This window comes from Triticum dicoccoides, chromosome 6A (genome assembly GCF_002162155.2).
Source record: "Triticum dicoccoides isolate Atlit2015 ecotype Zavitan chromosome 6A, WEW_v2.0, whole genome shotgun sequence".
Classification (NCBI taxonomy): Eukaryota; Viridiplantae; Streptophyta; class Magnoliopsida; order Poales; family Poaceae; genus Triticum; species Triticum dicoccoides.
The window spans coordinates 404629414-404642525 of record NC_041390.1 but is presented as its reverse complement, the minus strand read 5'-3'; the positions used below and the strand labels follow the sequence as shown (position 1 = coordinate 404642525).

Here is a 13112-nt window from a genome sequence, read left to right as displayed (position 1 = left end):
ACTCAACCGCCAAGACCTCTCGCCGGCGAGGCTCGCCGCCCAATCTTGCTTCCGCCGCGCCGCGGGCCTCCTCCACCGCGCCTCGGCGACCGAGCCTCCCTGCCGCCTCTTCTCGCCGCTGCATGCTTCGGCAGCCGCGCCGGCGTGCGCCGCCTCGTCTTCGACCTCGACGGAGTTCGTCCCTCGCCGGCCGGATCCGGAGAAGAAGGTGGACCAGATCCACCACACCCTCCATCCAAACGCCTCCCTCCGTCCCGGATCTCGTCGTCCCGCACCGTCCCGTCCCGGGTTGACTTCTCAGAGGGTATATTTCCACTAAGTCCCCAGTATTTTTGGGCATTTTCATCGCATCATAACTTCATCACCGTGGCTCCGATTCGTGCGTGTAGCATATCAAAATGTTCATATCGACGAGTACATCATTTCATCTCATTGCATCATTCTCATCTGAGCTCATCTTGATGCCCGGAATGCTGTTGGAAGTGGGCTATGTGGTGTTAGTTTCAGATCTGTTTCAGCAAATGCACTTTTGTCATTTTTGCCATGATTAATGTGTGCATGCTATGATCCTGAGCTCTACATGTGTTTTGAAGTATGCCATGTTATCTTTACAGGGGTATATGCCATGTATTTTTGTGATCTTTGTGGTGACTAGCAAAAGCATGCAAAGTAGCTTACCTAATGTTGCTGATTTCAGGGACTTAGAAATATTCTAAGTCTTGGTCCTGCTGTAATTTTTATGCCATATGTTCATGTTGTTTCCTAGTGATCCGTGCCTCTTTTGAGCATGATCAGTAAGGATGTTTTGTAGATATTGTGGTGCTCTATCCATACATGTCTTTGTTTGCATTTATGGAGCACCCTAGCTTGAGTCAATCGAGCTCTACTTTTGCTATAAAATGTTCCTGGCAGATTGTTAACATGTTTTGCAATTTTGCCAAGCTTGTTGTAGTTGATCCGTGCATGTTATGATGTTGTTCTTGCCATGTCTAGCTTCTATGCCATGTCTATTTGCTGGGTGTATGCTTAGTTTGTCATGCAATGCCTCTTAGTGAGTGCATCGAGCTCGTAAACATGCCTACTCGTTATCTGTTTTGCATGCTCCAGTTTTTCAGTAAGTCTGAATCTATTAACGATAATTGCTATGTTCACATGCTTGCAATTGTATTTTCTGATTCCTTTTGGCTCATGGTCACTAAGGTACTTTTGTTGTATGCTTTGAGTAGCTTCATACCATGCCTTGTTTTGCCATGATATGTTCCTGTAGCATGTAGTTTTCGTGCTCTAAACATTGCTTCCTGATGTTAAATTCCTGACTTGTTGTTATTTTCACTAAGTCTGTAACCTGTTATCATTTGCACTTTTGCCATGCTTGTTTGAACCTGCTATTGAGTGAATTAGCAGTAGCTCCGTGTTCATCTTTTGTCAAGCATCATGAGTGGATCCCTGCCATGTATTTTGTTGTCATGTTGGAGCCAGTTAAGTACGCTTACGAGGATCAAGTCAACTCTGAGAACTTTGCAGGCAAGATGACCATACCCTCGAAATCACTTCTATCTTTGCTTGCTAGATGCTCGCTCTTTTGCTATGCCTATGCTACGATACCTACCACTTGCTTATCATGCCTCCCATATTGCCATGTCAAACCTCTAACCCACCTTGTCCTAGCAAACCGTTGTTTGGATATGTTACCGCTTTGCTCAGCCCCTCTTATAGCGTTGCTAGTTGCAGGTGAAGTTTGGAGACCGTTCCTTGTTGGAACATGTTTATTGTTGGGATATCATAATATTATCTTGTTTATATTAATGCACCTATATACTTGGTAAAGGGTGGAAGGCTCGACCTTATGCCTGGTGTTTTGTTCCACTCTTGCCGCCCTAGTTTCCGTCATATCGGTGTTATGTTCCCCGATTTTGCATTCCTTACACGGTTGGGTTATAATGGGAACCCCTTGACAGTTCGCCTTGAATAAAACTCCTCCAGCAATGCCCAACATTGGTTTTACCATTTGCCACCTAGCCTCTTTTTCCCTTGGGTTTCCGAAGCCCAAGGGTCATCTTTATTAAACCCCCTAGGCCAGTGCTCCTCTGAGTGTTGGTCCAAAACAGAGCCACTTGCAGCGCCACCTCGGGGTAACTTGAGGGTTGGTTTTAGTTGTACGTAGTGTTCATCTGAGTGTGCCCTGAGAACGAGATATGTGCAGCTCCTGTCGGGATTTGTCGGCACATTCGGGCGGTGTTGCTGGACTTGTTTTACCATTATCGAGATGTCTTGTAACCGGGATGCCGAGTCTGATCGGATTGTCTTGGGAGAAGGAATATCCTTCGTTGACCGTGAGAGCTTGTGATGGGCTAAGTTGGGACTCCCCTGCAGGGATTTGATCTTTTGAAAGTTGTGCCCGCGGTTATGGGCAGATGGGAATTTGTTAATGTCTGGTTGTAGATAACCTGAAACTTAACTTAATTAAAATGCATCAACCGCGTGTGTAACCGTGATGGTCTCTTCTCGGCGGAGTCCGGGAAGTGAACACGGTGTTGGAGTAATGCTTGACGTAGGTTGTTCTAGGATCACTTCTTGATCATAGTTGTTTCGACCGTGCTATTGCCTTCTCTTCTCGCTCTCATTTGCGATGTTAGCCACCATATATGCTAGTCGCTTGCTGCAGCTCCACATCATACCTTTACCTTACCTATAAGCTTAAATAGTCTTGATCGCGAGGGTGTGAGATTGCCGAGTCCCCGTGACTCACAGATTACTTCCAAAACCAGATGCAGGGACCGATGATATCGCTCCAGGTGATGCGTTTAAGCTCAAGTGGGAGTTCGATGAAGACTCTCATCGTTACTACGTGTCTTTCCCAGATGATCAGTAGTGGTGCCCAGTTGGGGCGATCAGGGGCTATGTTGCATTTGGGGTTTATCTTCATTTTGGTTCCGTAGTCGGACCTTGAGTGTAATTGGATGAATGTAATGATATTTATGCATTGTGTGACGTGGCGAGTGTAAGCCAACTATGTATCTTTTCCCTTATTGTATTACATGGGTTGTTTGCGAAGATTACCTCACTTGCGACATTTCTTTCAATGCGGTTATGCCTCTAAGTCGTGCTTCGACATGTGGGAGATATAGCCGCATCGAGGGCGTTACAACTGACCTACACCATGAGTTGTTTTCACCTATCGAAGAAGATGTACCGAAACCTGACTTCAATCTCGTCCAAATTCTGGTGGGGTGCAACGAATGGTGAGAGAAGGGTCCATTGGGTCGCTTGGCAGAAGATGTGTGCGAGTAAGAGGGATGGGGCATGGGGTTTCGTGAACCCGAGGCTTTCAACCAAGCGTTGTTGGCGAAACAAGCATGGCGTATCCTTCAAGTCCCAACTTCTCTATGCGCTAGAGTGCTTAAAGCGAGGTATTTTAAAGATGACTCAATCTTGTCCGCTTCCTGTCCTGCTTCGGGCTCTTTCACCTTCAGGAGCATTTTGCATGGTCGGGATTTACTGAGGGAAGGCCTGATATGGAGAGTTGGCTCGGGTGTCAATATTAACATCCATCATGACTCGTGGATACCAAGGAGCGGGAGCACTAAACCTCTGGGGCAAGTTTACATGCATGGCATAACCAAGGTGGCACACTTACTCAACCCCGATGGTATGTCTTGGAACGAGCAGCTGGTGGATCAAATGTTCACTATGGAGGATGAGGGGGACGTGAAGCAAATCGCTATTGGGGGACCGGAGGCTGATGATTTTCTGGCATGGAACTTTACGCGTAATGGGGTATTCACAGTTAGGTCGGCATACCATCTGCGAATGTCTCTGAACAGGGCGAGGACCGGACAGCCGGCGTCCTCAAGCTCGGTGGCTATGCATAAAGGATATTTGGCGTTGTGGGATACGAGTGTGCCGGGCAAGGTTAAAATTCACATGTGGCGCATGATCCGCAATGGGCTCGCTGTGGGTTCAGAACTCCATTGTCGTTGGATCAAGCCGGGCGTTTTTTGTGTTGTGTGCGCCCGAGAAGAGACCATCATACATAGATTTTGGGGCTGCCAACATTCAGTCATGTTTTGGGAGATGTTGAGAGCACAGGTCAGGCTGGTTTTGGAGGAACCACCGAAATATACGGAGACTCGGCGAGCCATAGCATCTTGGCTACTTGACTGGTTTGCTCGGGCGAGTGGTGACGAGAGGGAGGTGATGCTTCAGGCGGCCTATAGCCTATGGTGGCGCGCAACGAGACAAGGAACGGGCGAAGGATCACACCGCCACATGAAATAACAACTACTGTGCAGGTCACAGAGTGGAGACCATCTCACGAGATGAGGGCGTCACAATCGGAGCCAAAGACTGTTCAGCGCTGGGTACCACCGGCTGCTGGATGGGTAAAGATCAATTCCGACGGCGCGGTCTCCAGGTATGGGGAGAAAGGAGGAGGAGGGGCGGTCATTCGCGATCACCAAGCGGCGTTCCGAGCAGGGCTGTGCCACTTCTTTCCAAACATTGCCGATCCTGAGATGGTTGAGGTGTTGGCCTGCAGACAGGCTGTTTGAATGGCGAATGATCTAAACTTCAGGCGGGTGCATGTCGAGCTTGATTGTCTGGCTCTGGTCAGGATGCTCAACGACCCGCAGAAGAATCTGGCTGCTGTCGGGCCTTGGGTGGAGGAGATAAAGGAGATGTTGCGGTCTATGGAGGAGTCCAAGGTGTCATGGATTCATCGTTCCGGGAATGTAGCCGCTCATAAGCTAGCAAAAGTAGGGGTAGGGGAGAAGAGATTTGGGTGGGCTCACCACCAGACTTTATCTTAGATGTAATTTCAGACGAGATTCCTAACTTTGGTTAAATAAAGCGGCATGATTTTCCCTAGAAAAAAACTAAAACTATTTTTACCGGAGCTGTTGGAGTTGCTCCCTTGAGCTAAAGCTTTTCCCTTTTTCTTTTCAAAACGCTTTACCTCTCAGTTCTCTTCGTCCCTGGACATTCTTCCGGTCACCATCGGAGCCGGCGACCGGTGGCAACCGCGCGGGGACGCCGTTCCCTCTCATAACTGTCGCACGCCGGGACGCCGCGCGATCTCCTACCCCCACCCCCATCCCAGTCTACCACAGCGACACCGTGTGAGATCCGTGCTTCATCGGTAGGTAATAAACCCTAATCCCAGTCCCCTAGTTGCTTCCTCCCCGCAGCCGATCCATTCCCTCCATGCGCGCCGAGATTTCCGCCACCGCGGGCGGTGTGCTTCTTCTTGCCCGTGCTACGAGTGGTCGTGTTGGGGACAATCCCTCGCACCACGTGTCTCGGTCTCGTTACGCGCCGGCAACGCCGTTTCCACCCCATCGAAGTTTCTAACCATCCGAGCTGCCACTTCCCTTCGCGGTTTTGGCGCCGTATAAGCGAGCTCCTCGGTACTCACCCAGGCAAGCCCACAGCCGCGCGCTGTGTTGTGCGGCAGTGGGTTGGAAATGGGGAACCATGGACAGAGGCGCGGCACCTAATATCTGCCACTTTTGTGGTGACTTAATCATCTGGCTCAGCGTCTACTGACCTGGCATATAGGTGTAACTTTTCCAAGTAAAATGCCTGTAGCTCTTCTGATTTGATTGTATATATGTTCTAGAGAAATAGATCTGTGGTAATATGCCAGACCAGTGCCTAGCTATTTGCTGTGGCAGAATCACTCTCCGGTAGCTCGCTCTCCTGCAAGAAGCTAGTGACTGCATCGGAAGCCTGGACATGGAGATTAGTTGACACTTAGTTGATCTTATATCTGTGAAGATTGGTCGTTAAACTCTGCTCCTCTTGGAGTTTGTTACTGCAAGTTATTTGTCTTGTGTGATTCCCATAGTTTTCTGTAGCAGATGGTATTTTTTTATATAGCAATTGTTTCTGCAGAAATGCCTTTTAGTGCTCAGGCTCCATGGAACCCGATTTTTTTTTTGAAAAATTCAAAAAACGTATTTTGAAGTTTCAACAAATTCTGAAAAATATCCACATTGTTATATGGATGTATACTGCATTTATGTAAATTTTCATGATGAAATACGTTAAGAAGCGACAAGTGAGCTACACAAAAATGACAGAGTTGTGATTTTGAAAACAGTGAACAGTGTGTGTGTGTTCACTATAAAAAAATCAATGAGTTTCCCTTTATTGTGTAGCTCGCGTGTTAATGTATTTTCTCATTAAATTTTGCACACATATAGTATACATCCATATGAACGTGTATTTTTTTTTTTCAGAATTTTTGAAACTTTGAAATACGATTTTTGATTTTTTTTTCAGAAAAGAAGGGCACCATGGAGCTCGAGCACACAAACGCCGCACTCTTGTTTCTTCACAAGTTTGGGAATATTATAAATTTGGGTCTGAAGGGGTAGGGATCCTTAGGCTATGGAACTTGCGTTATTTCCATATTTGTTTAAATTTAATGCATCAGGTACTCTAGGCATCAGCGCCGCTGTGCTACTGTTCTAAACACCTCAATTTCCTGCAAACCAGCACTGCATTTCTTCCAAATGTAGAAATAAATGTTGGTACTAAGTGATCTATGTGCAGGTGTGGATTGCTCATTGTATATCCTCACTTTCTGATATGGACCTATTTTGTTGTTCCCCTCCATCACAAGTTGTGATAGATTGTTGGTACCTGTTAGGAGCATTAACTCAGAAATAATATAGTTATTGTATAATATCTTTTCTGTTTGTATTTGACTTTTTTTTGTGAAATAGTACCACCATAGATCTGCTTAAGTGCCAGTTAAGAAAAATATCACCAAAATTTTCTGCCTTAATACTTTTGGAAAATGTGCAGTTAAGTTTGTTGTCATGGTGACTTAACTGTTGGCAAGGTTGGATGAATTTGATAAACACATTTAGGGATTGGAGAGGTTTGAAGGGGATTGGGGAGGAATATGACTTACAGGGGATTTAATCCCTCACAATCTCATTTAATCCCCCTCAAACCCAATGCAACCGAACAAGGCCTTAGCTTCTTTGTCTTTTTGTGGTCCAACATCTCCTCAGGAAGGCACACACAGCCCTTGTGAAACCGCCCTTATTCCGAGTGGAATATCCCTAGCTCAAAAGGAAGAGTAAAAAGAGTTTGAAGAAACGTTTTTTATAGTGAGCATTTGTAGTTGGGTTTTTCGAGATGGGTATTTTGGTGCTCTGCTAATGTGGTGACTTTGGAGTTAAACCATACCAAATTTCCTTTCTTTGATTAATGGTTATATTTCTTTGGAAGGTTTGAAATCTGGACCCTTCTTGATGTATGCGTATTTGAAATTTTGTAGGCTCAGTTGGTGCCTTGGTGGACTAGTGAACTGAAACTGTATTAATATCTTCAGGCTCTGGTGCAATGGCCTACGAGATCAGTGAGATCAAAAGTAAAGTTCTGCTCTCATTTAGGACTAATACTCACTGCAAGTGACCAAAGCACTTACTTGATTTATGGCATAATTGGTTTGGTGCCAAAAATTGGCATGCCATGTTTGGCATTGTGCCAAATATTGGCCACTAATTGGTTGGTTACCGAGTTGCCTTGCGTATCTCACATAAAGTTGCCAATAAGTCTTGGTATTGCCAACATTTGGCTAGCCAAATATTGGCAGCAAACCAATCATGCTCTTAGTTTGACATTCAATAAACCGGGTACATCTACCGTGTTCCCTTCCTTTTAGGTGTAATTCTCAAAATAGGAAATATCATTGAAATGGAAATTGTAAAAGTACTGTTGCCAATGTGTGTAATAGTATGTCTTTACAACTCTGGAAGACCTAATGGATACCAATGTTAAATGACCATTCATACGTACTGCTCTTACGAAATTCGAAGGGCATATTTCCAAATTTTGAATGTTCTAGAAAAATTCGTAGCTATACATTTTTGGGTCCACAGTCACCAATTTATGTGTGTATTGATGTTTAAAGGAAGCTGCATACATGTACAGTTAATGTTTTAGACCAACCACCCTGTTTTTTTAGTGTACACATGAACGCATTTGTAGCTTCACTCTTCATGCTATAATGTGCATCTAGGATTTTTCAGGATTATCTTAAAACTTGGAGGTGTTCTTTTGACCTCATCTTGACATTTCCACCTTGAGTTTAGTAGTGCATTTTGGAATAAAATTGTTGCTAGCAATTGCAAGAGGACACTTACCACCTCGTTGCGAGGTAGTTTGGCAATTACCCTCTTTGCAATGGCATCTTGACTGTTGGATGTCTTCAATAGTATTTTGACAATTTTCTGTCCTATTTACGGCAAAACTGAGTGTTATATGACCACTTCATTATTGTTAGAAAACTATCCAGATAATTCCTGATCTTTGGGGTAAGTCCATTAAACCCCCAGAACTGAGAACTACATATTAACCCCTGCATTATCCTTAACGCCAAATCACTTAACTGTGTATGTCATTTTTTTATTGGTGGTTTTGCTTTGGTGGGAAGGGGAGCCTTGGCGCAGTGGTAAAGCTGCTGCCTTGTGACCATGAGGTCATGGGTTCAAGTCCTGGAAACAGCCTCTTACAGAAATGTAGGGAAAGGCTGCGTACTATAGACCCAAAGTGGTCGGACCCTTCCCTGGACCCTGCGCAAGCGGGAGCTACATGCACCAGGTTGCCCCTTTTTTTTTTTTGCTTTGGTGGGCAAATGTGGCGAACTTTTAGTGCCAGTTTCAGAGGTGGTTACATGACTTGGGAGGAAGAGGGGGTGTATGGACTGCAAGGGTTTAATAAAATAAAAATATTGTCAGTTCTTTTTTCTAGCACACCCTTTCACTCAGATACGTCTCAATGTTTCTCACGTTGAATTTATTAAAAATTTGAACCAAACTGAAATGTACATGTTAGAATAAACTATGGAGAAATGACGCATATTTTCTTCTCCTGGGCACATGTGCTCTTGTTATTTCGAAATGTTTGGCCGGTGTGTTTTGAAGTTTCAAAAAGTTTGTAACAAATTCTGACATGTACATGTTAGAATAAACTATGTATCTGAAAAGTTTCATAAAAAAATGAGATCAATTGTTGTTCTGCACCAACACGGTATTTGGCATTGTTGGTGGATTGTAATCCCTTTTGCCTAACCAGGTTTTGCCTATTTAACATTTTGTTAGTCAACCTATTACTGCTTTTATGGCTGTTTTATTGCAACAAGCTGTAAAACAATTTGAGTGCAATATAGTTCACCAACCGCAAACTGTGCCTAAAAGGATGGACCAATAATGCTAGCAAATGCACATAATACTCGGTTATCTATATGTCTTAGTTGTCTTATAAATATTTGGAGCACGAGAATTGTTCTAATTAGCTAGCTTTATGTGAGCCCGAGCTCAGATTGAAGTTACACCTTGCATAAGGGCTTTAAGAACAGCAAATATAATTGCATTGAAAAAAAGGAGCCATTATATAGTATATGCGATGATTATCAAGTTCATGTTACATAAGCGTGGCACCTGTTCCTATTTTCTGATATCATGTATTTTCCTCTTTTCACATGTAAGTTGAGTATTAATGATCATATTTCAATGTAGAAATTGGCATAGGTCTGGTGGGCTTTGGCATCCTGTTCTCGTTCCTAGGTGTTATCCTTTTCTTCGACAGGGGTTTGTTGGCTCTGGGTAATGTATGATACAACAATACACCAAACCTTCTTCAGTTTCGTTGCTCCTTATCAAATGAGATCATAGTGTCACCTTATTCTTTTCTATCCTGTTTCTTCAAGATTTTCTTCTTGACTGGAGTAGGCCTTCTTCTCGGTTGGCAATCTATGTGGCAGCTATTTACAAAGAAGGCAAACATTAAGGTACTCAACATTTGGATAGATACATGGCGCTATCCTTCTGCTTCTTCATACTTAAAATTGTAATCGGGTAAAGTGTGATGCTACATTATATTATTATTTATCCGTTGCTTACTGAAGTTAGATTTCTTTTCTTGCATGTGTACATAACAGATCACATTCTTTCAGACAACTATATTCATCGAGCAAAATTTGAATGTTCTCGGCGACAGTACAATATCATCTTGCTCTTTATTAGTCTTGTCCTTTCAATGCAATATCATGTTGCTCTTTATTAGTCTCGTTCATTCAATGCAATATCGTGGTGCTCTTTATTTGTCTTGTTCATTTATCAGTGGAATGCTGACCACATTGGTGTCTCTCCCAGTTCCATGTGTTAAATAGGGCATGCTATTTTTTCTGCAGGGATCTGTACCTTTCTTCCTTGGTCTCTTTCTTCTATTTGTCAGATGGCCTGTTGCTGGTATAATCCTGGAACTGTATGGATCTTTTGTCCTCTTCAGGTCATCACCTACATCAAACCATTTCTCTAATATTCATTTCTTGGTTGATACTGACTTTGCTTTTGTTTGGCAGTGGTTACGGGGCTCCTATCCAAGCCTTCCTATATCAGATTCCAATCATTGGATGGATTCTGCAATGCCCCTTTCAGGTAAATTTTCTCTTGCATATAGTAGACAGTATAATCTTAGCTGCTCCTCCTGACACAGTTGCCGATATCCTCTGCCCATACTTCTTTGGAGCACTTCCATTGTATTCGCTCTAGATTGTAGATATGACCAATGCTTCAATTTTCATCTTATTTCTGCAGCTATTTGGTCTGAGGCGTAAGCGTGCTTGACAATTATGGTGGCAGAAATTCATGATAATTCATGGGGAAATAGTATATTGCCCAATGTTAAATTGTCAGTAGAAAATTCTTGTAGCCTTCATCTTTTGTAACTATGCTCTTTAACACTGCATCTGCATGACATGGGCTTTCTAACCTTGGTTGTGATGACTTCTATTTAATCAACACTCAGTAGATGATAGTTTAATATTTTAAGTTCATACGTCAACAAAGCAATGCCATCAAATATGTGGCTGGATTATGGGTTTTGTTTGGACTTGAGAGACACCGACCTTCGTCCCTCGTTATGCCGTCAACCTGACAAACTGCACAGCATACTATTGGGTCTTGTGTATGTGTTTATGGATCCAGCTCCCCCTTATTTTTCTTATTGGTAAGTTGTTTATGCTGTCATCGTTCTTTGTTTTGAAGTTTCAATCATGATTTTGGTGGAATTTGCCTGTCATGCCGAGGTCCTCTTGTGCTGGTATGATCGTAAGGTTCTGATGTGATGGGCGCAATTGGCGCTAGGCAATGGGGGCTATCATGGAACACTAAACCTACGACGAACTAGAAACTTCGTACTAGTATTGTCCTCAGTTATTTTTCTCTGAAATATAAGTGTCATCCGTTAGGTGCATGGCACTTCGCCCCTGACCTTTTTTATGGCAATTTCGGTCATGCAGGAACTAAACTTGCCTTCAAAAATGTTAGGAGTTGTCATGTGCTCGTATCTGACATGTGACACTTACTAGGGTCCTATTTTTTTTTTTAAGAATATTCTTCTCAGTTTTACTTTTGATAGCAATAGGAACCCACATAGAAATATCATAGCAAACCGCTTGAACCGTACACAAATACACAACCATCCAAACAAACTTCATGGTGATGGTGATGAGGCGAGTATGGTTTTATTAGGTTGTGTCGAAAGTGTAGGCTTGGCCTGGGGAAATGCTCGCTTCTTTGCATCATGCATCAGTGGCTCAGCTAGGATATGTTGATGTAATACAAGCAAAAACCATGTTGCGCACATTGTTTGATAGTTTGTTATGTTTTAGCGGTGAGCAGATGCAAATCACAACTGTTTGGTTGTGTGCAGTTCTTGTTCTGCTCGCCTCTTTCAAGCCACTTTGCACCACACTTCACAGCAACATATATCACATACCAAACATGCGCACAATTAGCAGTACTCATACATTTTATCACGCAATTAACATTGTACATTATCACTTAAACAAGAGCCCCCTGCACAACATCATAGTATTATTCCCTGAGCAAATATTCAGTTTAACAAGGATTGACATACAAGAGGACTAGATCGTGCGAGCCATGTTGCCTTGATAGATGTGCTTGGCACGCCTGTGCCAACAAAGGATGGAGTTAGCGACGTTGTAGATCTTGACCTGGAAGCCAAGGTTTGACAATTTGAAAACGAGAAGGTCGCCGGGGATGAGCCTATGCTTCGTGCAGAAGTAGGCTAAACCCCTCGGTAGCACGATCTGCTCCTAGACCTACACCTAGAACTCGCATCACTTGTTCGCTGACAGCTTAACGATGCATTGAAGTCTGAGACGAGCCACCTCTTCATCACCGGCTAGAAGGCCTTCGGGATGACGAGCATGGCTATGTCTTCAGTGTCGTTGATCGACACGTAGAACCTTAGTGGCTCCTTTCCTGCTAGCTTATGCACAGGCCTTTGCCTGCAGCCAATCCCCAGAGGCTTTGTAATCTCCGTTATCCTCGAGACACATCCTCCCCTTAAGCCACATGTTCGCCAGGATAATGTCCTCAACGTCCTCCATGCCAACGACAAGATGCATCTCTTGATCACGCTATCCTACTCCATATTTACAACCTTGTCAGTTAAAAAGACCAGAGTGACTAACATGTTGTTGCAGTCGACAACGATGGCCTTGATCATAACAAAGGCCAATGAAATTGCGATGATGCACTATTTAGGGTGAGTGCATCATTTAAGGAAATTGTCATTGCCATGATTAGTGCATCACGCCAATGCCCAATTGCAATCGTCATGATCAGTGCACTCCCTTATCATGTGAATGCCCAATTGCAATGGCCATTTGTCCTAATCTGATCATGCATGCACATTTGTCCTACGCATATAACAAGCATGGTCCTAGTAATCATGCAAACGTAGCAATCATTTCGTTCCTAGCATTCCATTCAAACCGATAGCATTCCATTCATAGCAAGCACGGTCCTAATAATGGTATGCATGTAAGGACGTAAGCAAGAACAGATTGTAAGCAGGCATAACAAGATCACACCATGAAGCACTAGGCTAGCAATGTATACTCATAGCAAAAACACAACATGTAGCCTGGATGAAATCGATTCAAATCGAATCCTATCAAATGGAAAACCCTAACGGAGCCAAAGGAGGGGTGTAGATCGGGGTCAAGATTAACTTACTGCCTATGCCGGAGCAACTGTCGGAGGGGCCTGCCGACGCGGACCAAA

General features: G+C 43.8%; 1 protein-coding gene across 3 annotated transcripts; it reads left to right on the top strand.

The window, feature by feature from the left end:
* The first annotated feature begins 4942 nt into the window (after nt 1–4942).
* LOC119317030 (vesicle transport protein GOT1-like) lies at nt 4943–10986 on the top strand. Of its 3 annotated transcripts, XM_037591418.1 has the most exons (8): nt 4943–5141; nt 6283–6373; nt 7292–7384; nt 9534–9625; nt 9725–9805; nt 10208–10305; nt 10379–10454; nt 10614–10986. In XM_037591418.1, exons 3-8 carry the CDS (start codon nt 7357–7359, stop codon nt 10641–10643), a joined length of 405 nt encoding a protein of 134 aa, XP_037447315.1. In that variant the 5' UTR covers nt 4943–5141; nt 6283–6373; nt 7292–7356; the 3' UTR covers nt 10644–10986. The 3 variants fall into 3 exon arrangements, with proteins under 3 accessions (XP_037447315.1, XP_037447314.1, XP_037447313.1); XM_037591417.1 differs by lacking the exon at nt 6283–6373 and having other exon boundaries at nt 4944–5137; XM_037591416.1 differs by lacking the exon at nt 6283–6373 and having other exon boundaries at nt 4944–5141.
* Nucleotides 10987–13112: the final 2126 nt, after the last annotated feature.